Genomic DNA, 27,987 nt, shown 5'->3' on the forward strand with positions numbered 1-27,987 from the left:
GATGGGAGATGTGTGCTGGAAGTAGATAAAGGAACAAATGTAACAGCCTCTCAGTATCTATATTGCAAACTATAATGCCCAAAAATAGAGAGAGAGTATGGGGGAGAATTGTCTGCCACAGAGGCAGGGGGAGGGTTGGGACAAGGGAGGTACTGGGGACTTTGGTGGTGGAGAACGTGCACTGGTGGAGGGATGAGTGTTCATTCACTGTAGACTGAAACTCAAACACGAAAGTTTTGCATAACTGTGTCTCACGGTGATTCAATAAAAAAAAAAACTGTCTGGGTCTTGGACCCTTTTAATTTTTGTCACTATACCATTAGACCATTGTTTTGATATTTTAACGTGTTATTGTTAGATTTACATTTTCCATATTGCATTTTGCCAACTCTGGGTAATTTCTAGTACCACACATTTTAATCTTATCCAGTGAAAACATATATCAAAATATTTGGGGCTGGAGCGATGGCTCAGTTGCCTTGTGCTCGGTTTGATCCCTGTCATCCATATGGTAAGTACCACCAGGAGAATATTCTTTTTTAAAAAATTTATTTATTTTTAATTAGTGAATCACCGTGAGGGTACAGTTACAGATTTATACACTTTTGTGCTCATGCTTCCCTCATACAAAGTTCGGGAACCCATCCCTTCACCAGTGCCCATTCACCAGGAGAATATTCTTGAGTCCAGAGCCAGGAGTAACACCCTAAGTACTACTAGGTGTGACCAACCAAATAAAAGCCCTAGGGACTTTGCTTACAGTCACACCCAAAATAAGTAGACGAATAGCTTTAGGGCCAGTCTTCCAGACTTAGGTCAAAAAGCCACAGGTTCCTAGAAACCACCTGCTTACTGTCGCATGGAGCCCTCTTTATGACCCAGTCAGATGATGGGTGCAGAGTAACTTGCACTCTAGAAGTTGTCGGGGTTGATGAGCATGTGTTGCACCAGCTGAAGCTCCTATGGCACTGATGCCTTTCTAAGTGCCTGAACCTCTTGGCCTGTTTATATTTACCAACAATATATTGGTCTTCCAGAAGCTGTGTTGACCACTTTAAATAGATGGAATAGATGGAACCGCTATTTAATTTGTTGATGGTAGAAAGGACACAGATGTTGGGGCCGGAGCTATAGTCCAGTGGGTAGGATGCTTGCCTTGCATGCTGCTGACCTGGGTTCAATCTAGCATCCCATGTGGTCACCCTAAGTCTCACCAGTAGTGATCCCTGAACACAGAGCCAGGAGTAAGCCATGAGCACTGCCATGTGTGGCTTAAAAACCAAAAAAGGGGGGAGGGGGAAGAAAGAAGAAAGGGAAGAGATGTCAAATTTGAAGGGTTTTAAATTACTTGTTTGCATCTTACCTTTTCCACTTGTAGCTGGGAAATTTAGAAAATGTTTTCTCAGCCAACTATCATAGTGACTACCACATGGAAAGACTGTGGCAATGGTCAAAAAGAGAAAGAGAGAGAGGGAGTGTGTGTGTGTGTATGCACACCTGTAAAGGATATGACAGAATCACAGAGAAAGCCCACGATCAATGTAATCTACTATAACCATAACTGGCCTTTGCACCATACATACCAAGGTGCAAACTCCATTTTTGCCTGGACAAGTTGCTGATTATCTGAGCTTCATATTTCCTTGCCTGTTATTTGGTAGGTAATGGAACATTCTTCTTAACTTGGAACATTGTTGTGCAGATTAAATTAAAGTAAAAATGTTCATTTTTCTTGTCAATCAAAGTGAAGGCCAATCTAATCTATTGGTTAACCTGCTTTGAGAAGTTTTGAAAAGAAATGTAAAAGTTGGTGTCCAGAGCAATGGTAGGCACTTGCCTTGTGTGTGGCTGACCCAGGCTTGATCCCAGGCACCACACATGATCTTCTAAAGCCAAAAGGAGTGATCCCTGAGCAGAGCCAGGAAGAAATCCCGAGAACACTGCCATATTGGCAAAAGAAGGAAACAAGCAAACAAAGAAGGAAGAAGAAGTTGGTGGAGGTAAGAAAACCAAGAATAGGTCCAGGTAGATCTATCTCAGATAGAGCAATACTTTGAAGAGGTACCATATGAAACATAATATTTTTTTAAAAAAGGAGCTCCAATGTTCCCCTGTTCCTCTCCCCCACTCCAGTCTACAAGGAACGTAGAGATGATAAACTTACAATCACAATGATGAAATCCAGCCAGCACCAGGCATTGGTGAAATACTTCCTAAATCCAAAGGCCACCCACTTCAAACCCATCTCCAGGATAAAAATGAATGTGAAAAATTTGTCGGTGTAATTAAGTAATTCTTTAATTTGAGGTCTCGTTTCCAGGAAATCATCTTCAAATACCTGAAGTGATAAAACATAGGCATAGTCCAGGTTAAATATTTGATAGAACTCCTGACTTTCAATTTCTTATTTTAATAAGATGACAAGATTTCTTTCCCCAAAGCATGTAGTCTGTGCTGTCCCAAGTCAATCGTTTGAGTCAGTAAAACTAGGATAATGGAAAGGATCCTGCTACATTTCTGTTACCACTCTAACTCCCCAGGCCACCACCACAATCCCTGGAATATAAGAGCATCTTCCTCTGGTATTGTTATAACATCTCCTGGTGTTCCTAGTCCTTTTAACTATTACCAACAATATCTCATTCATCTTTTCCATCTTGGCATCCAAATGGCCTTAGAGGCGTCCTTTGGTGGCTCTCCACTGCTTACGTCACCAGGCCCAAACACCAGAGCCTACACACTAGATCCTCATGCCCATCTATCTTCCTCCACCAACAGCTTTATCTCGATGGACACTAGTGCTCCCTGCAGATGCCATCATTTCATTTGTGGAGACGTGCAGAAGTAAGAGATGCTCTGGTTCAGAGCTGCCCAGGTCAACTGCTTTAAACACCTGCAGAGTGTGATTATGAAAGGGAGATGTCCTAAACTTGGGAGCGAGCCCTTTGCATGTCACACCTATAAATTTCTGTGACCCAATATGGTATGTGTGTGTGCGTGTGCATGTGTGTGTATGTGAGAGAGAGAGAGAGAGAGACTCTTCAGGGTCCATATAACTAAGGTGTGAGTTGTAAAGTGTAAGTTGTCCTTCTGTCCTTACAGAGTTACTGAGAATGAAAGAAAAGAGAAAAAAAGATGCAGGCTCTGGACATGTCCAAGGACACTGGGCAGTCATTGAAGGGAGGAGAAACTTCCCTTACTTTCAGACCCCACAGTACTGGGGAAAGTGAATACAAAAAGAAGAATATCACTTCCCACTTCCAAATTGGCTTTTCCTTGAAAAATGTCCTCTGTTCTGGCTTTGACCTGCTCGTTTCTCATCAGCCTTTTAATTTCATCTCAGCTGGTGTTTTCTAAAGAAAACTATAGTCCACCAAGGCTGGGTTAGGTGCTCTCCAACGTGACCCTCGGTTGCCTATTCTTTTCTGAACACATTCCCAGGATCTGTCTAGAGTGATCTGGACCCTATCTGTCTTCCTCACTAAACTACAAGCTCTCGAAGAGAGAGAATTATCTGATTGATTCTTGAGGAGAGAGGAATCTGAATTTCAGGAGCTAATTTCCTCTTATTCTGTAGACACAGCCAAATGGCTCAGCAGGACCAAGTAAGTTTGATAGAAGAGCAGGCTGTTATCAGCAGCTGAGCTTTAGCTAGACTGTGTCTAGGGTCTCAAACTCAAATAAGCTTAAATCACCTCTGTTATGATTCAGACCATGCATGTTCAACAAATTTCCAGGTGACAGTGGACTGCTTTTCTCTAGATATACAGTGTCAAGGTGTTCTGGGTTCCTGTCTTTATTTCTCTGCGAATATGTCTAATAAAACAAAATGTTCTAGAATGTTCTTCTTTGCATGAGAACAAGAATGGCATGCATTCTGCTGCTTCTCCAATTATAGATTTTCTTGTATGATTCCCAGGAGGCAGGTGTCTCTGACCTTTGACACCACCACTGCTTCCCACTGCCTACTATAGAGCCTGGTAGATACCACCTAGACCTGGAGTAGGTGAAAGAATCTCACTGCTTGAATAAAAATAGACTGTCAATGAAAAGAATACACATACAGATAACCCTAGGCCAAGGATCAGCAATTAGAAATGAAGGAAGTTCCCTGGGATGGTTCTAAAGAAATCTGCATTTATATTTGCAGAATAATTAACACGGCAGCAAACAGATGAATGAGGGTGCCTCTGATCACAAGTTTTGGCAGGGTGTGTTCAGTTTCTTCTACCTGAGAGTACACAGGTGTAAAGCTCAAGCCAGCAGTCCGTGGTATAGAAGCAAGACATCTTTCTGTCTCTTCAACTTGTTAATAACTTGTGAAATGTTCTGTGACTCCAAATCAACAAGGTGAACCCAGGACTCCATTTCTTTCACATAACAAATAGAATTTAGCTATATATTATAACAACTTTAAGGGTAGACAGAAGATAAAAAAGAAGAGAAAGAGGGGCTGGAGCAATAGCACAGCGGGTAGGGCGTTTGCCTTGCACGCGGCCGACCCGGGTTCGAATCCCAGCATCCCATATGGTCCCCTGAGCACGGCCAGGGGTGATTCCTGAGTGCAGAGCCAGGAGTAACCCCTGTGCATCGCCAGGTGTGACCCAAAAAGCAAAAAAAAAAAAAAAAAAAAAAAGTTAAAAAAAAAAAAAAAAGAAGAGAAAGAGAGGAGGAGGAATAGGAGGAAGAGAAGAAAGAAAAAGAGAAGGATAAGAGAAATATGCAGGTAATCTAAGAGAAAAATACTTTCACCCAAAGGGTGAGAATTAAGAATTGTTTGGATAATCAGAAAGCAGAAAGGAGTTTGTGAACTCTGTGGCTGTGGATGCTGGTGGAGTCCAAGCTATTTCTAAACCTCAGTGGGACTCAAACTGTATCTCAATCTGGGAGGATGTATATAACACAGTATAATTTTGTTTTTTGGATTTTGTTTTTGGTTTTGGTTTTTTTTGGGGGGGTTCTTTTTTTTTTTTTTTGCTTTTTGGGTCACATCCAGCAATGCACAGGGGTTACTCCTGGTTCTACACTCAGGAATTACCCCTGGCGGTGCTCAGGGGACCATATGGGATGCTGGGATTCGAACCTGGGTCAGCCTGGGTCGGCCGCGTGCAAGGCAAGCGCCCTACCCGCTGTGCTATTGCTCCAGCCCCTTGGGGGGGTTCTTAAAAAATTTTTTTATTAGTGAATAACTGTGAGGTACTGTTACATACTTATAAACTTTTGTGTTTGCATTTCAGTCATACGATGATTGGTTACTCATCCCTCCACCAATGCCTATTCTCCACCACCAATGACCTCAGTATCCCTCCTACCCGCCAACCCCCTCCCCCTGCCCACTTCATTTCTGTGGCAGGGCATTCCCTTTTGATCTCTCTCTCCTTTTGGGTATTGTGGTTTGCAATAGAGGTGTTGAGTGGCCATTCTAACGCAGTATAATTTTATCTTCACTCTCAAGAGATCTATCATCATTCTTAAGACTTAAGAGTGATGGAAAACACCAAGATTACTTATTATATCCTGTTATAGTCCCTGAAGCTTCTTCTAACATTTGACCTTTGGGAAAGCAGCACGGGGGTGGGGTGGGGGAACCAGGAAATAGTACCAAGCTTTCCGGGTTTGGTCTCTGGTACCCCATAAACTTCTGAACATCCCCAGGATGAACATAATCCTGGAGACCCTGGAGCTCTATGAAGTATGGTCCTGAGTACCCCAGCATTGCTAGGGTGGGCCTAGTCAATTATGACTACACAGGGTTCAAGCAGTACCATATCCTCAGGACCTACCATAAAACTCCCAAAATGGTTAGCTGAGAATTGCCAGAAGTGGCCACAAGACCCTCTGAGGATCATGTGGGAGACAAGTCCCCTCACAAATAAATTAGGAAGCCACATTGCAGTTTTCAGGAAAAGAAAGGTAAAAACATTACTGACTAGAGAATGAAACGTGCAGAAGAATATTGAGATGATGACTCAAAACTGTCTGAGACTAATGAGCAGACCTGGACTAGACTCCAATAGCCACTTCAAAATGTTGGTTTGGATCCTCTGACTTGGGGATTTCCCAGGTGGATCATGATTCCAGAAGTCATAAAGCGCCTGATCCCTTAGGAAACTGGTGGCAGAGATCCCTTGCCTGTCTGGTGAACATCTCATGAACATCTCCACGGGAGCCAAGCCAGAATGCAACTCCCCCCACTGCCTTTCTCCCAAATGTTCCCACAAGACAGTGATGATTTACCAGTGCCCCACTGCTCAGAAGAATCACAAAGATAATAAAGCTCTCAAACCAACTGTGTTTTACTATTTGGTAGCAGGTTTTCCGCAGGTTCCACCAGAGCATCCAGGGGGACTTTCTCTTGTCCACAACACAGCATGGAAAGCAGAAACGCAGACCTGCAAGCAACGAGCATGTCACTAGTATGAGCAGCAGAAGAATGTATGAATAGACCTGACTTGTTGCCCCTCCCTGTAAGTCACACTTCTTGTCTTTTCAAATCCTTCTATTAGAGAGATAAAGCATTATTTCAGTCCCATGTTGGGAGGTTTTGGGGTTTTGTTTGGGGGGCACACCCAGCTGTGCTTTGAGTTTATTCCTGGCTCAGCACTCACCAGATAACTCCTGGTGTGGCTCGGAACAATGTGGGTTGCAGGGAATCGACTCAGTTGGCAATGTGCAAGGTAAGTGCCCTACCCACTGTAATACCTCCCCAGTCCCTCAGTTCCTTGACTCTAGGTTCATACACAAGATTTTAGACAATAGTGTAGAGTTGAATCACAATGTGTTCATTTTGAACCCATGTCCCACTTGTTCTCTTGTGCCATTTGTCCCACTTGCTCTGTACATCCCACTTGCTCTCTTGTGCCATTTCTGGAGAAAGGGCTGATTCTGGTACCAGACCATGAGGTACAGAGTCCAATCACCCATGCAAATGCAGGCTAGATCAGCTGACCATGAGTTAATACCAATCACATCAATAAAACCAGTCAAGATCAATAGAGATAACCAGTCAGAGACGCAAACACTTGATTATTATTGTTTGCCACAGAAATTTCATGGTTGATAGTTAGGCAGCGTTTACTTTATTTATCATTTTGCAAAAGTAAATTGTGTCCAAAGGACTGCAGGCACAGCTGCTGTGAACCACCCAAACCATAGTGGGAGAATAGGGTCGCTGACCCAGCTGTTTGCACATCGCTGAGCATTTGATCTTACTACGCCCACAAGTCGTTCGAATGAGTCACCATTCCAAGGTGACTGTTTCACTCTGTACCCTCCTCCTCGTTCCTCCCTCCACAATCCATGCATCTTAACTTTGTGGTGAGTGCAACATTCCACTCCTTTCCTCATCATCCTCCGAAAACCACTGTGTGGTCTCCTCAAGCTGCCCCCTCATCTCCTGCCATCTTTTAAAATATCAAAAACCTATATCTCTCAAAAGGTAGATTTTTTTCTCTTTTTCCCTACCCCTCTATTCTTCTAAAATTCATCTTTATCCTTCATCTCCGCTGTTGCTATCATAAGCACACTTTAGAGAACCATTCAAACACAAGCCAGGAGAATGGTAATCTTCCTCTAGCTGACTGTCAACTACTTAGGAAGCTTTGAAAACATCAAACATCTCACCAATGAATTTGAAACCTATTCTTAGTTGTTCTTTCCGAGCCCAAACTTGCCCATAATATGAGCCAGGTCTTATTCTAGAAATACAATATTGATGATGTCACTTTGTTTTTAAGGAACTCATGGGGAAGACAGATACAAATACAAACTCCCCTTAATAAAATGAGTAAATAATGAATCAAATAGGATGAAACCACCTGACATACAAAGAATTGGGAAATGGTGTTAACAATTTATTTCTTTTTAGGGGTCAGATATACTTATAAGTTTCACATTTATTTATTTAATGCCTACAACAATCCATTGCACTAGATACTATTTTTTTGCAGTAGATACTATTATTAAACCCATTTTATACAAGAAGCACAGAACAAGTAACAGACAATAAGTGAACAGCCCTAAATTTGAGTATGGCCAGAGTAGCTTCAAAGCCAAAGCATTTAACTGCAGTGCTATTCTGTTTCCAGAAAAAAATATTAAGGGATGAGCTGAGGGCATGGCAAGAGTCTGAGTCAACTCTTAATTTATGGTCAAGTTCTTTTGGTTTATGATCCTAAGAATATCCTCACAATGGATATACTGGGGATTATTCAAAGTGGCAGAAATATTGGCCAAGAAAAATTTCTAAAAAACTCTGAGACTGTCGAGCCTTATTTGGGGGCTATGTAAATGAAGCTTACTGAACCCAGAAGTTCCTGAAATCCCTTTTGCCTTTCCTAATAATAGGTCCAACAGACTACAGAAGGAATCTATCAATGAAGAATTTAAAAAAAATTTAACCTACAGAATCTTTTCTGAATAGTATGTGATCTGGATGCAGGCATACTACCACTTACCTTTGGGCAAACATCTCCCAGGTTGCTTTTTGGGAACAATGTCAGATACCGGCATGGCATTCTGTGGATCAATGGTGCTACAATCTGAAAGTAAGCTGATGGCATCAAAATTCTGCATATCAGAACAAAGGAAAGGGGAAATCAATATCCTCTCTCACTAAGGTAGTGCAAAAGCCTCACCGTGTATTCTTTTAGGGAGAAAATGAGTGAATCAAAGATTTCTAAGAATGACAAGTGTGAAGAAAGTATCTCCTTTGGGGGTCTTATTCTAAATGAACTACCTTCCCCTGAATTCAGGAGAAAAGCCTTTAACTGTTCTCCTCTGACAAGGGATCTGGAGAGATCTGAACCTTGGCCTCTCTTCAAACCATACCCCTGATTTGGAGCCTCATTCCAAATAGCAAAGCCAGTAACTAATGAGTACAACTTTTAGGCATCTTCTAGTATAATAGGCCTACACCAGAGGTTCTGGTGATCATTGACTTTAACCCTGCAGGAGACATTAGAATGTTGACTAGAGGTGTTCTTGTGTTCACAACTGAGAAATACTAATAGGTAGGGTCCAGGAATGCCACACATCCTGTAATTCACAGATAAGTCTTTGCACTGTAAAGTATGATTCTACTCTTAAATGCCATTGTAAGAAATCCTGGCCTAGATTGTGAACTTGCAATGTGCTAATGTTGCTAATATCAATATTTTTCCAAATGACTACGTTGAAGGTGCAAGGATGGTTCACATGTTCCATTTGGGAGCCCCTTCGGAAAATTACCTTTTGGGGATTCTGCATTGAAGGAGAGGTATCATCAGAAAACACAACAATTTCTACAGTTGGAACTGCTGGACTGTTTGTGCTCTTGGTCTCCTGGGGGCCTGCATAAACCTGACAGAGAGACACAGAGTAGAATTAATATTCCTTCCAGACATGTCATCAGAGAGAATACATGATACAGGGAAGGCATTTAATAAGATTCAGTAAAATTCATGGTAAAATCTCTCAGTGACATGGAAGTTGAATGAAAATACTTCAGAGTAATAAAGGCCTTATATGAAAAATCTTTTGTGTTAGGAAGCATTTTTTACAAACATATACGTACCTAATACAGTTGTACAAAATAATTGAAGTAAAAATGAACAGAATTGAAAGGAGAAACAGACAATTCAACAATAATAGTTGAAGACCTCAATAACCAATTTTCAAAAGCAAATACAACTAAGTGGAAGATCTGCAGAGGAGAAAGAAGAATTGAACTTCATAAATCAATTATACCTAAGGGATATCTCTAAGACACTAGACCTCAAATAATAGGATGCATGTTCTTATCAAATGCACATAGAATATTTCCATGACAGGTAATATGTTAGGGCATAAAACTGTCACTGTCACTGTCATCCCATTGCTCATTGATTTGTTCGAGCGGGCACCAGTAACTTCTCTCATTGAGAGACTTATTGTTACTGTTTTTGGCATATCCAATACACACGGGTAGCTTGCTAGGCTCTGCCGAGGGCATAAAAAAACTCTCAGTAAATTTTAATAGAATAAAACAGCACAGAGAATGTTCTCTGATCATAACAATGAGAAATTATAAATTAGTATCTCTAAAATTTCAAGAATTAAATATACATGGGGGCTAACACTTCAGATTAGTCAGAGGTTACAGAAAATATTACAGAGAAATTAGAAAAAATTTTCATCTTTAAGTATTGGAAGAGTTTAAGGTTTTGTTTTCTGGGTTTTGGGAGACCAGGAATTGAACCCAGGCTGTATGTGAAATATGTACTCCACCAGTGACCTACATTCCTAATCCCCTTGGCAAAAGAAGAAGAGAAAACTAATCTCAAAGCAAGCAGAAGAAAAGCAACACTAAGTACGTAAGTATAAGTTAATAAAGTAATTAACAATATAAACAAAATTAGAAGTTGATATTTAAAAATATCAACAACCTGATATAGATTTAAATAAGACTGACTTATTTAAATAAGATTTAAATAACAAAAAGAATGAGAGAGAAAATCCAAAGGACTAAAATTAGAAGTGAAAGCTGGACATTTATACCAACCTTGCAGAAATCTAAATGGATTATAAAGAATATTATTGATAACTGTGCCCAAAACAATAACTTCAATGAAAGGAATATAGCCCTAGAAATACAAAAACTATCAAAACAAATTCAAGAAGAAATGCAAAATTGTAATAGCCCGATAATAATAAGAAGAATGGATTTGTAACTTTTAAACTTCCCAGAGAGAGACTGCCAGTTCCTAATCTCACGTGTAAGAAACCTGGAAGTCTCTAATCCATCCTAAATAAAAAGCTGAACAAAATGAAAATCAACAACTGTTCTTAGATCAGAGAAATGTCCTTAGAGAAAAGAAAGCCCCGGCAACTGCTGCCCTGCCAAACTGCAGAAACTCCCAGGTAATACAGAGACTCATGACTTACTCAAGCAGAAACCCAGAAGCAAGTATGTTCCTGGGACCCAGTGTCGGGATGTGACAACCTCAGCTATCCTTGACAAGTTGCTGGAAGCTCAGGGTGGAGAAGTCTTCAAAACAAAACCTCCAGGGGTCCCGTCCATGTTTGTGAGTTTTGAAACTCTAACACAGTAAATATCGGCAGGAAACTGCTGTATTCCAGCAGGAGAGGGAGATTTCAGAAAGGAATTATTCTGAAACGTGTGAGAGCTTTCTTTTTAGTAAAGCATATTCTAAAGAGAATCTAGTTAACAAGAAACTAGTCTGCAGGTTTTTTACTAGAGCCAGATGACAGGGTAAGGGACTTCCCAATTCCATCACTCATTGAAACTGTAATGACTGAGAGATTCCCACACAATGTTACGTACCAATTATAACTTGCAGTGTTGCCTAAGTGGACAGTCATCAAGATAGGATGGACAGTATTAAAAAAATGTAAAATAGACCTAAGTCAATAAAACAGAATTAAGAATCCAGAAAAAGGTTTAGATATTTATGGTCAGTTGATTTTTGTGTTTTGTTCTTAAATTACACCCAGAGGTGCTCAGAACTTTCTCCTGGCTCTGTGCTCAGGGATCACTCCTGGTGGTGCTCAGGGGACCATTCAAAGTACCAGGAGTCAAACTGGGGTTGGCAGTTTGCAAACAAGTGCCTTAACTTCTCTGGCACCCTGGTCATTTGAAATTTTACAAAAATACCAAATTAATCCAATGGGAAAAGAATAGTCTTTTCTGTATATGATACTAGAATACATAGACATATAAGTATTCTAGTAATGTATATAAAAGCCTAACTTGGAGCTAAGCCACAGAACAACTGGTAGGGCATTTGTCTTGGACACAGTAAACTCAAGTACAATTCCTACTATCTCATATGGTCCTCTGAGCACTGCTAAGAGTAACTCTTGGGTGCAGAGCCAGGATTGCCAGGTATGGCCCAATAAGTAAAAATAAATAAATAAATAAATAAATAAAATTAAGTTGACATCAATTATGAAATTAATCTTAGTGTCAAACCTATAAAATTATCAAAGAAAAGATCTGAGTAAATTTTTACAACTTTGATATACACAAAGACTTCTTAAAATAGAAATAAAATACATGAATCATAGAGGAAGATATTGATAGATTAGACTTTTACAGAATGAAATTCTTCTGCTCATTGAAAGAGACCATAAGGAAAACAACAGGTAGACCACAGACAAGCAGAAAATGTGTACAATATGGAGCTGGGAAAAGGTAAAGCACTTGCCTTTCACGTGTCTTTTTCTGCCTTGACTCTGGTTCAAATCCCTGGCACTACATATGGTCCCCTGAATACCTCCAGGGGCCCAGGGGTCATTCCTGAGCACAGAGCTAGGAATAGTCCTGAGCACTACCAGGTGAGGTCCGAAAAAGGAGGAAAGAAAGAAAGGAAAGGAAAAAGGAAGAAAGGTAGAAGGGAGGGAAGTGAAGAAAGGAAGGAAAAAAATTTACACAATATATATAAAAGGTTTAGTATTCATAATAGTTAATATATTCCTAGAACTCAATGATAAGAAATAGTCTTTCAACCAAAAATGGGCAATAGATACTACATCAATGAATATATAATATATATAAATATATTGTATATATAAACAGCCAAAAGAGATGTAAAAAATGTGCAAATTTTTATCAGTGAAAAAAATAAATCCTAAATAAGATATCACTACAAACCCATTAAAGTCATTAAAATTAAAGACTGACAACATTCAACATTGGCAAAGATACTGAGCAAATGGAACTCCCATATGTTGTTGGTGGTTGTTACAGCGGAAAGCACAGGAATATACAAACAGCCCTGCAGCCTCCAGGTTGAAGCCCAGAGTACTTTGTTTCGGTCATGTGTTACCCACACACTCCCTCATAGACCTCTTTTCCCAACACCTTCATTCGAGAACCTCCACCAATCCCTGCAGAAATTGAGTTTGTTCCCACTGTCTCTTTTTTGTTTTATTTTTGAGGCCACACCAGTTATTGCTCAGGGCTTACTCCTGGCTGTGAACCCAGGGATCACTCCTGGTGGGGCTCAGGACCATATGGGGTGCTGGGTATTGAAACTCAGTCAGTCATGTGCAAAGCACACGCCTTACCCACTGTGTTATTAGTCTGGCCCCTTCAAACTACTATTTTAGAACTTTCCAGAAGCCTTTGCTTCCCCTATCATCCAGATCACTGTGACCTTGGAATTCCTCTGACAGCTCCCAATGTGTCATCTGAGCAAGACAGCTCTGAGTCATGGTTACTGATAAATACCCTCATTGGGACTGGAGCAATAGCACAGCAGGTAGGGTGTTTGCCTTGTATGTGGCCAACCCAGGTTCGATTCTTCTGTCCCTCTCGGAGACCCCAGCAGCTACAGAGAATATCCCACCCACATGGCAGAGCCTTGCAAGCTACCCGTGGCGTATTCGATATGCCAAAAACAGTAACAACAAGCCTCACAGTGAAGATGTTACTGGTGCCCACTCGAGCAAATTGATGAACAACAGAACAACAGTGCTACAGTGTTATACCCTTATTATTCCCTTATTGGATCCAGTACAGGGAAGACAACTAGCACTCCATAGCAATGCTAAATTTATATGATCTGTAAGTTTGTAGGTGAGATTTTGATACCTTTTTCTCAGTCTCGGGTACATTAATTTTGGGAAGATTGTCAAAATCATATTCTTCCTCTGCAAGTGGAGCCAACCAAATTCGATCTTGGCCAACATTCAAGGTCTTTGATGCAGAAGTTTGAAGTCCAAATTCATCACATGAACCCCCTTTCATCTCTATGACCAAGGGAATGATTTCTTTGGTTTCTGTGGAAAGCACATCTGTCACCTCTTTTTGTTTTGATAGCTTTTTCCTCCTACAATACTGGCAACAAAAGTGTTGAAGAGTATTTATCACAAAACGAAAGGCCCGGTAGAACCGATCTAGGGCTAATTGAACTTTGGTTTTCTTGGCATCTCCTTCTGAGTTTCCATCTTTCTCCTCATTGCTGAAGGAATTGAGCAGCAATGCGATGAAGAGGTTGAGTACCTAGGGGTGGGGAGGTGGTGGGGATTGCAACAAGAATAAAAAAATAATTAGCGAAGGAAATTATAAAATAAGTTGCCAGGGCTTTTCCCAGAAGACTCAAAAGAAATTCCAACAAGAGTTCTTTGCCTCCCTGGTACACTGGTCTTTGAAAACTCTGGGGCCTTCCATGAGTGAGGGCAGGGAGCCTCTTCTTCAGTGCTGTTCTTCCCCAAGGTCTAGTAGTTCCACAAACACCACACAGCCTCTGGCATATAACGTCAGCCCAGCTTCACAGCTTCATGACTAACCCAAGAGACACCAAACCAAAGAATTGTCCCAGTTTTACAGCTCCTGGATCAGATAGCCACATAAGTGATTATGTAACACCTCTGAATTTCACAACTGTGACAGCCCAGCAGGAGCACAACAAATTAGATGGGAAAGTTGCATAGAAGCCACTAAGCTCAATAAGTTAAAATAATAACAGAAGGTTCAACTACATGCAGCTCAGTAAATCCTCAGGCTATGACTTTAATAACACCATTGTCATACATAACAATTTTCACAAATTTTCTTTTACTTAACTACTTTTTGATGATTCCATTTCCCATTTTGTTGTAACAAGAAATATGAAACAGATTATCTTATCCTGCTAGCAGGAGCAGGCTTGGAGGGGTGAGTGGGAAAATGGGTGCAATAGTGGAAGGAAGGTCATACTAATAGGGTTGGTGTTGAAACATTGAATGCCCCAATACAACTGTATTATGAACAACTTTGTAAAACACAATGTTTTAATAAAGTTAGATGAAAGAAATGTCTTTCTGCTTTTCAAGGAAGTTCATCTGTAAGCTATATACAAGATAAAAGATTGAGGAAGTGGAAGTGACAGCAAAACAAGACAAAAGGAAAATTGAAGTTAAAGAGAACATGTATGAATCTTGTTTATCAATATATAAGCAACATATACTATAGAGCCCGACTAGGATCAAGCAGACTGGTGCAACCTCATGGCAAACTCAAGAGATCTAATCTGCAATTCTTCTATTAAAGCACATTCTACTTTGAATTCAGAGCAACAACTTCCTTCTTGAGTTTTTGGCATGTATGTTCTCAAGTCAAAGTATTGCCTCATAAAACTCTTTTGTTTATGGCTCTCACAAGCTCGAAATTGTGCAGCCTTTGGGTCTGAATGGATTTAGTCACTCTCCCAGCTTCACCACGAGATCCCTGCTCTTTGCCTCAGCTCTCCTCTCGATCTCCATCACCTTTACCTCATCACATGTATCCTTTTCAATACCTACACGGGTAGCTTACCAGGCTCTGCCGCGTGGGTGGGATCTTCTGAAAATCCCCCTTTTTTTTGGTGTTTGGGGTTTTGGGGGATTTTGTTTGTTTGTTTTTTGTTTTGTTTGTTAGTCTTTTGGACCTGGTGGCCCAAGAGTAAGCAGTGTCCAGGGCTTACTCTTGGCTCTGCACTCAGAAATTACTCCTGGCAGTACTTGGGGGACTATATGGGATGTCAGAGATAAGACCTGAGTCAGATGCATGCAAGGCAAACACCTCACCTGTTATATTATTGTCCTGGCCCCTCTGTAAATATGCTTTCAACTGCAAGGAAAATGTTCATGGCAGCTTACAGAATAATAAAGTGTAAAGTATTTTGAAAATGGAATAGGGGACTGATCAGTACTTGAAAGTACACTGTGCCATCCTTCCACTCCCCCTTTCCCGGTGGTGGTTCTGCCTTAGGATGCTTCTCATGGCTGCAAAGTAGCTGCAGTTCTACCAGGAGTCACAGTCATACAAAGAACCAGAGAGCATAAAATGTCCATTTTACCCTCATCCTTTTTTTTCTTTTTTTTGGGGGGGGGAGGGAGTGAGGAATTACACACCCCATGATGCTCAGCTGCTACTCCTAGATCAGTGCTCCCAGCAGTGCTTAAAGAACCACATGGTGATGGTGCATTTAGGAACCAGTCACCTAAATGCAAAGCATTTTTCAGTTCTTTTTTGGGGGTGGGGGTGTGATCAGTGCTCAGGGATTACTCCTAACTCTGTGCTCAGGGATCGGTCCTGGCAGAGCTGTGGGGACCTTATGTGGAGCTGAGGACTGAACCAAGGTAAGCTGCATGTAAGGCAAGCACCCTACCCACTGCACTATTGCTCTGGCCCCATATACTCAGTTCTCAGAGCTTATATTTTAAGAACAAAAAAACTGCTCTGCAGTGAAAATCCCTTTGTATCTTATAACCACATTAAGCCATGAACCTCTATTTCAGACAAACAAAGGTTGCCTTAGAAAAATCACCTAGAGAATGGCTCCTCCGCTCCTGAACGGCCATCATCCCAGAGGCACACAAACCAATCTCAGAACCCAGAGGCTTTTGGCAGAAATGCTCCTAGACTCTGAATTAAGCTATGGCCCCGTACCACCCCGAGGGAAAGGGCATTGTCCCTTTGCCTTCTCCCCTCAGCGGAAGCATGGTGACTGCCATCTTTCAGAGCCTATTGGACAGAGAGGTACAAGCTTGACTGACAAGGCGAGTGGGGACTCTCCGGATGAGGGGGCGGAACCGGTCCAGCTCCCCACCCGGAGGAGACCCCGAGTGGCCACCCATGAATGGCTCCTCCACTCCTGAACGGCCATGATCCCAGAGGCACAAAAACCAGTCTTAGAATCCAGCAACTTCTGGTAGAAATCCCTCTGGGCTTAATTACACAGCTGCTTTCAAGGCCGCATGGCATCATATGTTCTTCATTATCAGCAATAGAAAACAAATTATCTAATGATGCCTCTTTTTTAATTATAAAGAAGTTGAAGGGCCAGAGATATAGTGCAGTGGGTAGGGCACTTGCCTTGCACACAGGGGACCTGGGTTTGAGCCCTGGTACCACATAGAATGGGCTGAATGGGCTGGAGCAATAGCACAGCAGGTAGGGCATTTGCCTTGCACGTGTCTGACCCGGGTTCGATTCCTCCATCCCTCTCAGAGAACCCGGCAAGCTACCAAGAGTATCCCACCCACACTGCAGAGCCTGGGAAGCTACCCGTGGTGTATTCAATATGCCAAAATCAGTAACAACAAGTCTCTCAATGGAGACGTTACTGGTACCTGCTCGAGCAAATCGATGAGCAACGGGACGACAGTGCTACAGTGCTACAGTGCCTTTTTGGCAGGTCTGATTATTGGGGGGAAATTCCAAATAATAATAGTGGGTCTTCTGTCAAAAAATTGAATGTAATCAAAGTAAAGAGAGAGTAAAATGAAAATCATCTGCCACACAGACAGGGTGGGAGGGGGTATACTGGTGGTCTTGGTGTTGGGACATGTGTACAGGTGAAGAGATGGGTGTTTGATCATTTATGACTGAGACTTAAACCTGAAAGCTTTGTAACTGTTCTCACAGCGATTCAATAAAAATAAGTAAAAAAAAAAAAGAAAGAAAAGAAAAATCACCTAGAGAGGCTACATTTAGGGGATCCTGTCAACATGGCCACTATATGACAGGAAGGTTCTATTTTATGTTTTCCAGGTTTTTCTCAAAACAAATTTGAATGATTATTCTATTTTATTCATAATAACAATCTCCCCTCATGAAATACTGCCAAAAAAAGTCATCAGCTATTTTAGTCCTTGTATTTTAAAAAGTCAAAGCACTCACCACAAGTTTGCCTATCACCATGATGGAGAGAAAGACAATGATGCACAGTGTGTCATCCGTTTCCTGCATACATTCCCACATGTTTTCAATCCATTCCCCGCAGAGGATGCGGAACACCACCAGAAAGGAATGAAAGAAATTCCCCATGTGCCAGCGTCGTTTCTGTGGTGAGACTGGAAGTGCATTGACACAGGAGCTTGAAGCAGTTCTTGTGGAATTAAAGTGAAAACCAAAAAGCTGCATGCTGACCACTGAGAAGATGAAGACCACGATGGTCAGGACCACAGTGAGGTTTCCAAGAGCTCCGACTGAGTGGCCGATAATTTTAATCAGTGTGTTTAAAGTTGGCCAGGACTTGGCTAACTTGAAGACCCTCAGCTATAACACAGTAGACAAACATGGAAGAAAAGCCAGTTAAAGACAAATTCTATCTGCTTTGCTATAAAGCACTTCACATGTCCCCAGACCCGGGGATTCATGGAATTCAGAAATCTTTTCTAACCCAGATCCACCCCAAATATGGTCCCCCCCACTCCCTAGACCAATCTAACACTCAATTAATATATTTTTATTTATACACAAATATATTTCATTCTACCTTTTAACAATAAGAATTTAGAATAATGGTGGAACACAACACCCAAAAGGAGAGAGAGAACAAAAGGAAATGCCCTGCCACAGAGGTGGGGTGGGGTGGGAGGGATGGGGGGAGGGTGGGAGGGATACTGGGAACATTGGTGGAGGGGACTGGGCACTGGTGGAGGGATATAAACAAAATGCAAACATGAAAGTTCATAAGTTTGTAACTGTAACTCATGGTGATTCACTAATAAAAAATAAAATAAAATAACAAGAATAATGGTGGAACAGAGTCTATATATTTACTATGATAAAATTAGTGCTTTGAGACCATCTGCTCTATAACAAGAATTAAAAACTCTGCTTTGTTTTTGGATGACCTGAGAATTAAATATGCTTTAAAATGCTTTAATAGCTAGAAAATGATCCAAAAAAGAATATTTAATTACACATTAAAACACTATGGCATTCAAATGTCTACAGCCATATTGAAATGTTTATTAGAATACAGGCAGGCCATACAATCTTGAATGTCTACACAATAATGGAAAAGTTGATAGAGACCATATGGTCTGTGAAATATTATATTATCTGACCTTGTAGAGAAAAATGTTGCTAACCCCTGCATCAGATAATCTCAGTTTCTAAGTTTTTAACATAAACTCTATAACAATGATGAAAGCAATATGGCAGTCTGCATTCAAGAGAGAAGCCAGTTACTACACATATTTTTCCCAATGGAAACTTTTCTCATGTAACATTATAGATCCATAGGAAACAATAATAATAGAAAATAACAAAGCAACTAGTTTCAGAGGCAATTTTTCATATAATACAATTACTTTTCTCCAAAGTACAAATCTATTAAGCATTAAGTCTTTGGAGGTGGAAGTACTCCATGTCAACAACACTTAATGCCCTCAAGAGAAAGACCACAAGGGCAACTTGGAATATCTCAGCCAAAAATTATAATTCTGAGGGGCTGGAGTTGTATGTAGTACAGTGGGTAGGGTACTTGCCTTGCATGTGCTCACCCAGGTTCAATCCCTGGCATTCCATATGGTCCCCTGAGCACTACCAAAAGTGATTCCTGAGTGCAGATACAGGAGTTAACCCTGAGCACCACCAGGTGTGGCACAAAAACTAAAAAATTTTTAAAAAATGATTCTGGTCTCCTAAACAGGCAATGCCAGAGAATGTCTCATTCAGAGCATGGCTATAATAAGCCTAAACAATTGCAAATGTAACTTTGCTCACCTGAGTACCAAGAACACTTTAGAACACCTTCATAGCACCTAGCTTTGAGAGTGTGGTTTCCTAGCATATCCCCAAGAAGATAAATGAATCAAATGTCTCACTCTCTAGGTTTTAAAATCCCTCTTTGTAAAACCAATTAATGAGTCTTGAAATTCAGAGAACAGAATGCCGTCTTGAAGGTTTCCTAGATTCTGCACATTTCTCTCCTTACTTCTCTTGGGTTCTGTCATACTCTACTTCTCATTGTGGCCATTACTATTCCTGCTTTCCATTGTTCCTGGAAACTTCTAAAAGGCAGTGATTTGCTTCTCTTTAAAAAAAAAAAAAGAGGTGGGGGTGGTGGGAGGGATACTGGAATCATTGGTGGTGGAGAATGGGCACTGGTGGAGGGATGGGTACTCAATTATTGTATGGCTAAAATGTAAGCATGAAAGTTTGTAAGTCTGTAACTATACCTCATGGTGATACATCAAAAATAAATAAATAAAATAAAAATAAGAGGGGCTGGAGGATATTATAATAGGGCACTTGCCTTGCATGTGGCCAACCCAGGTTTGATCCTCAGCATCCCATATAGTCCCCTGAACACCACCAGCATTAATTCCTGAGTGTAGAGCTGGGAGCACCGGGTGTGAGGAAGGAAGGGAGGGAGGGAGGGTGGGAGGGAGGAAGGAAGGAAGGAAGGAAGGAAGGAAGGAAGGAAGGAAGGAAGGAAGGAAGGAAGGAAGGAAGGAAGGAAGGAAGGGAGGAAGGGAGGGAGGGAGGGAGGGAGGAAGAAGGAAGGAAGGAAGGAAGGAAGGAAGGAAGGAAGGAAGGAAGGAAGGAAGGAAGGAAGGAAGGAAGGAAGGAAGGAAGGGAGGAAGGGAGGGAGGGAGGGAGGGAGGGAGGGAGGGAGGGAGGGAGGGAGGGAGGGAGGGAGGGAGGGAGGGAGGGAGGGAGGGAGGGAGGGAGGGAGGATGGAAGGAAAGGAAAGAGGAAGGGAGGGAGAGAGCCTTTCTCTGTGCCAGCTCACTGAGGTGCTCTGCAAAGGTTTCTGGCTTGCCTCCAATGGTTAGTGCAAAGAGGGAGAATGATTCATGCTTGAGGTACCAGTAGGCAGCTGTGCCCATTTTTCTGCTGAACTCTTCAACAGTCCTCACACAACCCCCACCATTGTGGGTCTCAGATAGAAGAGTGCTTGTTTCAGTTGAATGAGGTGAATGGGCATTGAAGAGGCTATACACAAAGAGAAAATTCTTAACTCCAAAAGACAATTTGCATATAGTTACCCAAAGGATCAATGTGGGGGTGGAATGGAGTGGAGGTTCGGCTGACTGAAGACCCCCTGGGGTATTGAAGAGTTGGGGCAGGAGCTAGGAGGTGCATTTTTGGTTCCCAGTTAAGGAAAGATTTTTAAAAATTGATCTCAAACAGCCATTGCATGCACTCAAGATTATTTTCAATCCTGGTAGTGAAGTTATTTAGTAAAACAAGAAAGAAAGTGCCTTACCACTCTAAAAGAACGAATATAGGACCTTCGATCTACACTTCGATCATGCAACTTCTCCGAAATCCGAGTGTGCATCACATCAGCAAAACTCAGAAGAGCAACAATGCTGTCAAAAACATTCCAGCCTCGACTAAAGTAGTGATAGGGATCGAGAGCAATAATTTTTAGGCACATTTCTGCCAAAAAGATCCCGGTGAAAACCTGCAACAGAACAAAAGAGAATGAGAAAAGGAAACCATCAGTCCTTGAAGATACACTTTTTAGAATGTCCTAGGGAAATTATAGGTGTTATTGTCACTGTCACTGTCATCCCATTGTTCATTGATTTGCTCGAGTGGGCACCAGTAATGTTTCCATAGGTGTTACAGAAAAATTAAATAGAATTTATCCTAAAGTCCATGGGATGAAATGCTTATTACTGTCGTATGACCTCACCACCCTTTCCATCCACCTTCGTGGTTCCCATTCTAATACTACCAACTTCAAAGGCAGTTCTCAGGGTGGAGAATAAGTATTATTTTAAGTAAATATTACTTATAAAGCAAAGTTGTTTTCCTGGTTGATGGCAGTGGTAGGAAGTGTCAAGAAATTCCTCCAAATTCTAAAATACAAATTAAAACTTCAAAAGGAAGGAGACAGGAGAATAAGAGCCCTAAAAACCAAAAATAAACACCCAACATAAATCAGATTCCAAGTAGACATTCACTTAACCACTCAATCTGAACATTTTGATGAGAAAGAAATTTGTTTTTTTAAGATTCCCAGAGCAGAGAATTTCCAGGAAGGAAATATGTCTTTGAGCAGCTCAAAATATAAAGTAAATCTTACACTGGGAGATCAATAAATTGAAATAGAACCCTAAAAACTCACTCAAAATGCAGGGTTCCTTATTCTAGATCAAAATATCATAGCATTAAAGGAAGTGCAAGAGCTACAAAATGTGCTGAGTTATGTGTTTTCATGGGCAAAAATAGATATCTGGGGGTTTTTCTTTTGATAGTTGCAAAAAATAAAGCCTTAAGAAATCTGTGAAATGTTGAATAAGCAGCAACCAAGTTCAAAACGAAATCTACCTTATCTCGGCAGAAGTTAAGAAGAGCATTTGTTCATAACAAAAAGTGCCTTCTCTATTACACAGACTTAGGAGAAATGAAAAAAAAAAACAATGGTGTGAAAATATCAAGGCAATATGAAAATGAATAAGGGATTTTAAACTGTTTCCAGTTATAAGACTCTCTTTTAGAAAAGAAAAAATGGCATGCATTATTAAATTTCCTTATTAAAAAGGAACAGATGCTTAGTTTTTGCAACGATTCTATGACTTTCTATATTTTAATCCCTAAAATAAAAGAGCACAAGTGAGATGAAATAATAGAAAAAATTAATACAAAATAAGCAATAAAATAAAATCAGTAGTGGCAAAGAAAATTAAAAGCTTACCATATTATTTCACTTTAAATACTATTGTCTACCCCTCCCATTAGCACAACCAGCACGTGAAGGTATTTAGGTTGCCTGTTCTAGTTTACGTGATCAACTAACCCTGGCCGAATTTTGACCCTCTCTTCCTTCTTCTATCTCCTTCAGGTTTTAGGTGTCTAATCCCATAGCATCCCTAGTTGCCTTGGAACAATTGCACTGTCGTCCCATTGTTCATCTATTTGCTGGAGCAGGCGCCAGTAACGTCTCCATTGTGAGACTTGTTGTTACTGATTTTGGCATATCGAATATGCCATGGGTATCTTGCCAGGCTCTGCCGTGGGGGCAGGATACTCTTGGTAGCTTGCCGGGCTCTTCGAGAGGGATGGAGGAATCGGACCTGGGTCGGCCGCGTGCAAGGCAAACGCCCTACCCGTTGTGCTATCGCTCTAGTCCTGGAACAATTAGTTTTCCAACTTAATTGCTATTTATAGATTGTTGGGAACTCTTATTTACTCCCCTGATTCAAGCAATCCCAAAGTCTAGAAAGTCCATTTTCAAATTCAGTCCAACAGAATTCCAGGGTCTGCTTACTTCCAGTGTACTCCTTAGAAGAGAAGACATTTGGATTTTTTTTTTCAAACTGAAGGCTCCAAGGCCTCCTCTCCACCACTCTAGAGGCTCAACAGATAAAGTGGCTGCCACCTTTGCATTGTGTGTTTATGGAAGCAAGGCTATATGTGGGCTGCTTTTCAAGGAGCTAGGGTATTGGTACTGCCTATGTACTTAGACTCTAACAGTATCTCTGTGTTTTCTGCCTCTGATGAAAGTGAAAGATAGAAGTTATTTGGGTCACTCTTTTTTAAAAAAAAATTTTTTTTAATTTTTATTGAGTAACCGTGAGATAGTTACAAGCTTTCATGTTTGGGTTACAATCTCACAATGATCAAACACCCATCCTTCCACCAGTGCACATTCCCCACCACCAATATCCCGGGAATACCCCCCCCTTTCCCACCCTCCCCCTGCCTCCATGGCAGACAATATTCCCCATACTTTCTCTCTACTTTTGGGCATTATGGCTTGCAACACAGACACTGAGAGGTCATCATGTTTGGTCCATTATCTACTTTTGGCATGCATCTCCCATCCCATCTGGTTCCTCCAGACATCATTTTTTTAGTGATCCCTTCTCTATTCCATCTGCCTTCTCCCCTCCGCTCATGAAGCAGTCTTCCAGCTAATGGGGCAATCCCCCTGGTTGGGCCACTCCTGACTGCAAAACATAGTTTCAGCTCAGCCTTCAGGATGCCTCCCCGGTGGGAGATCTGGGAATGGGGCTTACATCGTTTTCCATAGCTGGGTCAGTGGATAATGTGAGAAGGGGGATGCTGGGGGTGGGGGGTGTAATTTGGGGAGTTCTCTGGAACTTATCCCAAGACTCCTTCCACCAGGAGGTGCTGAAAGATGGGTCTACTGACTTAGCTAAGACAGGAACCACTACCCTAAGGGTATAACATTCTGCCACCAGGGAAAATAATACTGCCAGCGTATTCCTGGGTTACCGCAGTAAGAGACAGAGGAATGTGCTGGCACAGAGCCAGCAGATCCTATCTGTTAGAAGGCTTTGAGTGGGTTAGGGTTATCACGCAGCTTGAAATCTAATGACACCCATTGTGTGCACCAGGTACTTCCTCTCACAGACAGTAAACTTTAATGAAGACGGTCCACAATTAGACCCACCAGAAGCCTGCACAGCATTTCAGCTATATACATATTCCTTATGGGCAGAATGTAGAAATAAGGGGGGCAAGATGTAGAAATAAGACTGACAGGTCGTACTTCCAGTTCTATATCACCCTCAACAAGGTATCAGAAGCTGCTCTGTGGATTAGTTCCTGTTTCAATAAGTGCAATGTGTTCTTATCAACACACACAAAATACATATATACACATATAGATATAAACGCACATGCATTTATATGTGTACATATATGCGTGTATGTGTATATGTGCATGCACCTTGGAGAGGCTGTGGGTTTGATTCCAGACTACCACAATAAAGCAATTATCAAAATAAAGCAAGTCACATGGTGATTCAATAAAAGAATAAATTTTTTTAAAAAAGTAAAATAAGAGGTAAAGAAAATAAATAAAGCAAGTCACATAAATTTTGAGATTATTCAGTTCATATAAAATTTATGCTGCACTATATTATGGTCTAGTAATAGTGAAACATTATGTCTAAACTAGTAATGCATAAACCTTAATTTTTAAATAGGTTAGGGGTCAAGTGCTGGGGAGAAGGCAGTTGGGATAGAGAACAGATCACTATGACAAAGATAGTTGGGATAAGAACTGTGTGCTGAAAATAGGTGAAGAAACAAACATAACCTCTCAGTACCTGTACTGTAAACCATAATGCCTAAAAGGAGAGAGAGAGAGAGAGAGAGAGAGAGAGAGAGAGAGAGAGAGAAGGAAGTTGCCTCACATAAAGACAGGCTGGGGAGAGGGTGGTGGGAGGGAAATCGGGGACACTGGTGTTGGGAAATGTACACTTGTGGAGGGATGGGTGTTGGTACACTGTATGACTGAAACCCTACCAGGAACAGCTTTGTCGATCTGTATTGAGCTACTAATGTCTGAACTCCCTATGTTAGTTTCCCAGTTACCTGAGCTTAGATCCATCCCAGGAGAAACATCTGTAAATCTGAATCCCCACTGTACCACAAGCTCTGTGCAGCTCCTGCTCCCAGCAAAATAAGCCGCCCACACTGCCAGGTCCTGACTCTCCTTTCCAGCACCAGTAACACCCATTAACACTATTGTGTCACTGATGATATCATTATATCACCTGCAACATGCTATTCACTTTCATGGTACTCTGATCTCTGGATATGGTTAATGATTTCTTGAAGATCCCCAAAGGTTGACATTTTAAAGATGCTGACGTGCTCTGGCATAACATGGAATGTCCAAAGAGACACCTGATATAAGAGAGCCACCACAGAGTCCCATGAAGAAGTACTGAATTAAGGAAACACCCTCCCTCCCCTCCCCCCACCCCAACACACCATCTGATTCCATTTGGGGCAAAGACCTACACTCCTTTAAGATACTCACAAAATGTTTGGACTTTGAATGGGTTACAATCTAAAGCCTGACTTTAAAGAAAAAGTATTCTCAAAACTTGGAGTTTACCAAATTCCCTGTGTTCAACATATTTTCAAAATCCTTCTCCATTGGGTAATGCTCCATAGCCAAGAAGATCGTGTTGATTATGATGCAGATTGTGATGGCCAGTTCAGTAAAGGGGTCAGTCATCACAATTTTTAGGGGCTTCTTAATGGCCAACCAGTGAGGGCTACAGTCCCACACGAGGTATTTGGATGCCAGGTTTTCCCCACATGGGAGGCAAGGCTCCTCTGATTTTTCTTGTTCTGAGAAAGAAAAATAAAAGAATGGTTGAGGATTAGCACCAAAACAGTTTAATAGTTTTTTTTCTGAATGCTTTCCTTCCGCTCACTCCCCTCAGGTCTCTCATGACATGACATGATCAATCAAGAAAAGCTCTGACTGGTGTTGCCATAAAGGCTTCCTACGTACAACTAACCATGTGGCCTAGTCAATTCCATCAAGGCCTTACATTTGTTTTGAGCATCCCAGAGCTGGGCTACACTGTTAGACACAGATGTTAGACACTACAGTGATTGGCAATAAACTCATGAGAGAGAATGCTAGTCCCAAATCGTGTTCACTCAAGATAGACCATGGTGAAGATGCTAACAAAGACATGAGGACCTGTCAGGACTCAAGGATAAAGATATTTGAGCAGGGGCATCTGTAAGTGTCGAGACAGTAGACATTCTCACCAGCCCATTGAGTGAGCTCGTGCCATAAATCAACAGCATCCTTGATTTACCTGACACCATTTCAAGGATTTGGCCAATTGAGGTGATGCCATAAGCTCAACAGTACTCTGGAATCCATTTGATTCCATCCTTGTGGGATCTTGGTTCTGGCCTTTGAACACTGACCCTTTTGTTAGCTTCCTATTATTCAGGGCTAACCTGATGGTGCCAGCATATCTGCTTCGGTCTTTTCCTCTTCAGGCCTGATTCCCTCTGATTTCAATGGCAAACATCACTTATTGGACAATTTTGTGTCTTCTCTTCTTCAGTTGACTGTCACTGTCACTGAGACCTCTTTTGTCCTCAAGATCAAACTGGGAAGCATCATTTATATTCTTGGTCCTATGTTCCATCACAAATCTAACCAATTCCCACCTTGTCTAGCCAGCTGAGTATATCTGTTTTCTTAAGTTAATATGTTCCAGAAAGACATAGGAGAATATTATTTATGGGAAATTTGGTGGGTTTCAGAAAGCTTCCAGAGTGTGAGAGGCTTAAGAGAGAGAGAATGACAAAATAGGCCTTTCCCGGACCTTGGCAATGGGACTTACCTTGCATGGTGATGGTGAGGATACTGACAGCACTCAGAGCCCGCTGCCTTTGGAAGGGGTCTCCAAGCTCATCAGGGTGCTCCACTGACAGATTCTTGGACAGTCTTTTTGTTTGCTCAAGAAGAGGTGGCTGTAAAAGAAGACACAGTGGACTTTCTATGAGAATGGGCTGGCTCTCCCCAAACCTTCACTGTTTTTTTTTACTGCTACAATATTCAACAGAGACATTCACTATTCTATGTAGGTTGACTCACTTCACATTGTATTAGGCATTCAGTTTTTTTGCTTTATTTAATAAATAAGAGAAATATGGTTTGGCCAGTCACATTTGAGTGAGAGAGAGAGAGTGAGAGAGAGATTGATAGATATTCATACATTTCTAGAACCCTACCCACAGGCAGTTTTCTTTCCTGGATATTCTTTCCTGTTAATGAAGAACAAACAAAAGTCTACAAAAGCTAATGAACAATCACAGTATGAATGCAGTAGATGGTCTAATTTGGAAACAATGTCTGCCAACGGTGAAAATTGGGGCAAAAGGACCAGAGAATTCAGTGCATGCAGCAACCTGGGTTCAATTCCCAGCACTACATAGAGTCTCTCAAACCCTACCAGGAGTGGTCCCTGAGCACAAAGTCAGAAGTAAGCCCTGAGCACATCCATGTGTGATCCAAAGACTAAATCTTTAAAAAAAAAAAAAAAGAAGAAGAAAAGAAAAGAAAAAAATAACAAATAAACGGGGACAAGTTTAGAGTGATTGTCTAGGGTCAATGAAATGTTTTAAACCATTGCCTGGAGAGATTTTGAAACAGACACTACCAAAGAAAAAAAAAAGTCATATAAAATATTAGGAAATCCATCTAATAGATGGATCAATCCTAAAGATATTAAGCCTAGAGCATTTTCCCAGGCTGTACACAAAGCTTATTATGTATTACCTTCTAGGCCTTACGAGATCAAAGGACATAAGCCCTCATCTATCCAGAAGACTCAGGTATCTGTAATGACTTCTCTCCAAAAGTTCTGGCCAACCAGTTTCCTTAGAGGGAACCCTACCTTTATATAACTATTTTAAAGGCCATGGGAGAGCCTGGCAAACTCCCTGTGGCGTATTCGATATGCCAAAAACAGTAACAATGATGGGTCTCATTCCCC

General features: G+C 41.3%; 1 protein-coding gene across 1 annotated transcript in view; it reads right to left on the minus strand.

The window, feature by feature from the left end:
* SCN11A (sodium voltage-gated channel alpha subunit 11) overlaps positions 1-27,987 on the minus strand; it is a 113,351-nt gene that overhangs the window by 22,976 nt on the left and 62,388 nt on the right. The window contains exons 11-19 of the mRNA XM_004614562.3: positions 26,833-26,962; positions 25,572-25,810; positions 20,952-21,152; positions 17,627-18,004; positions 13,574-13,984; positions 9,229-9,339; positions 8,457-8,568; positions 6,238-6,392; positions 2,165-2,338 (exon numbers count right to left, since the gene is read on the minus strand). Coding sequence (XP_004614619.3) covers positions 2,165-2,338; positions 6,238-6,392; positions 8,457-8,568; positions 9,229-9,339; positions 13,574-13,984; positions 17,627-18,004; positions 20,952-21,152; positions 25,572-25,810; positions 26,833-26,962 — 1,911 coding nt within the window. The remainder of the gene's footprint in view (positions 1-2,164; positions 2,339-6,237; positions 6,393-8,456; positions 8,569-9,228; positions 9,340-13,573; positions 13,985-17,626; positions 18,005-20,951; positions 21,153-25,571; positions 25,811-26,832; positions 26,963-27,987) is intronic.

This window comes from Sorex araneus, chromosome 4 (genome assembly GCF_027595985.1).
Source record: "Sorex araneus isolate mSorAra2 chromosome 4, mSorAra2.pri, whole genome shotgun sequence".
NCBI classification, from domain to species: domain Eukaryota; kingdom Metazoa; phylum Chordata; class Mammalia; order Eulipotyphla; family Soricidae; genus Sorex; species Sorex araneus.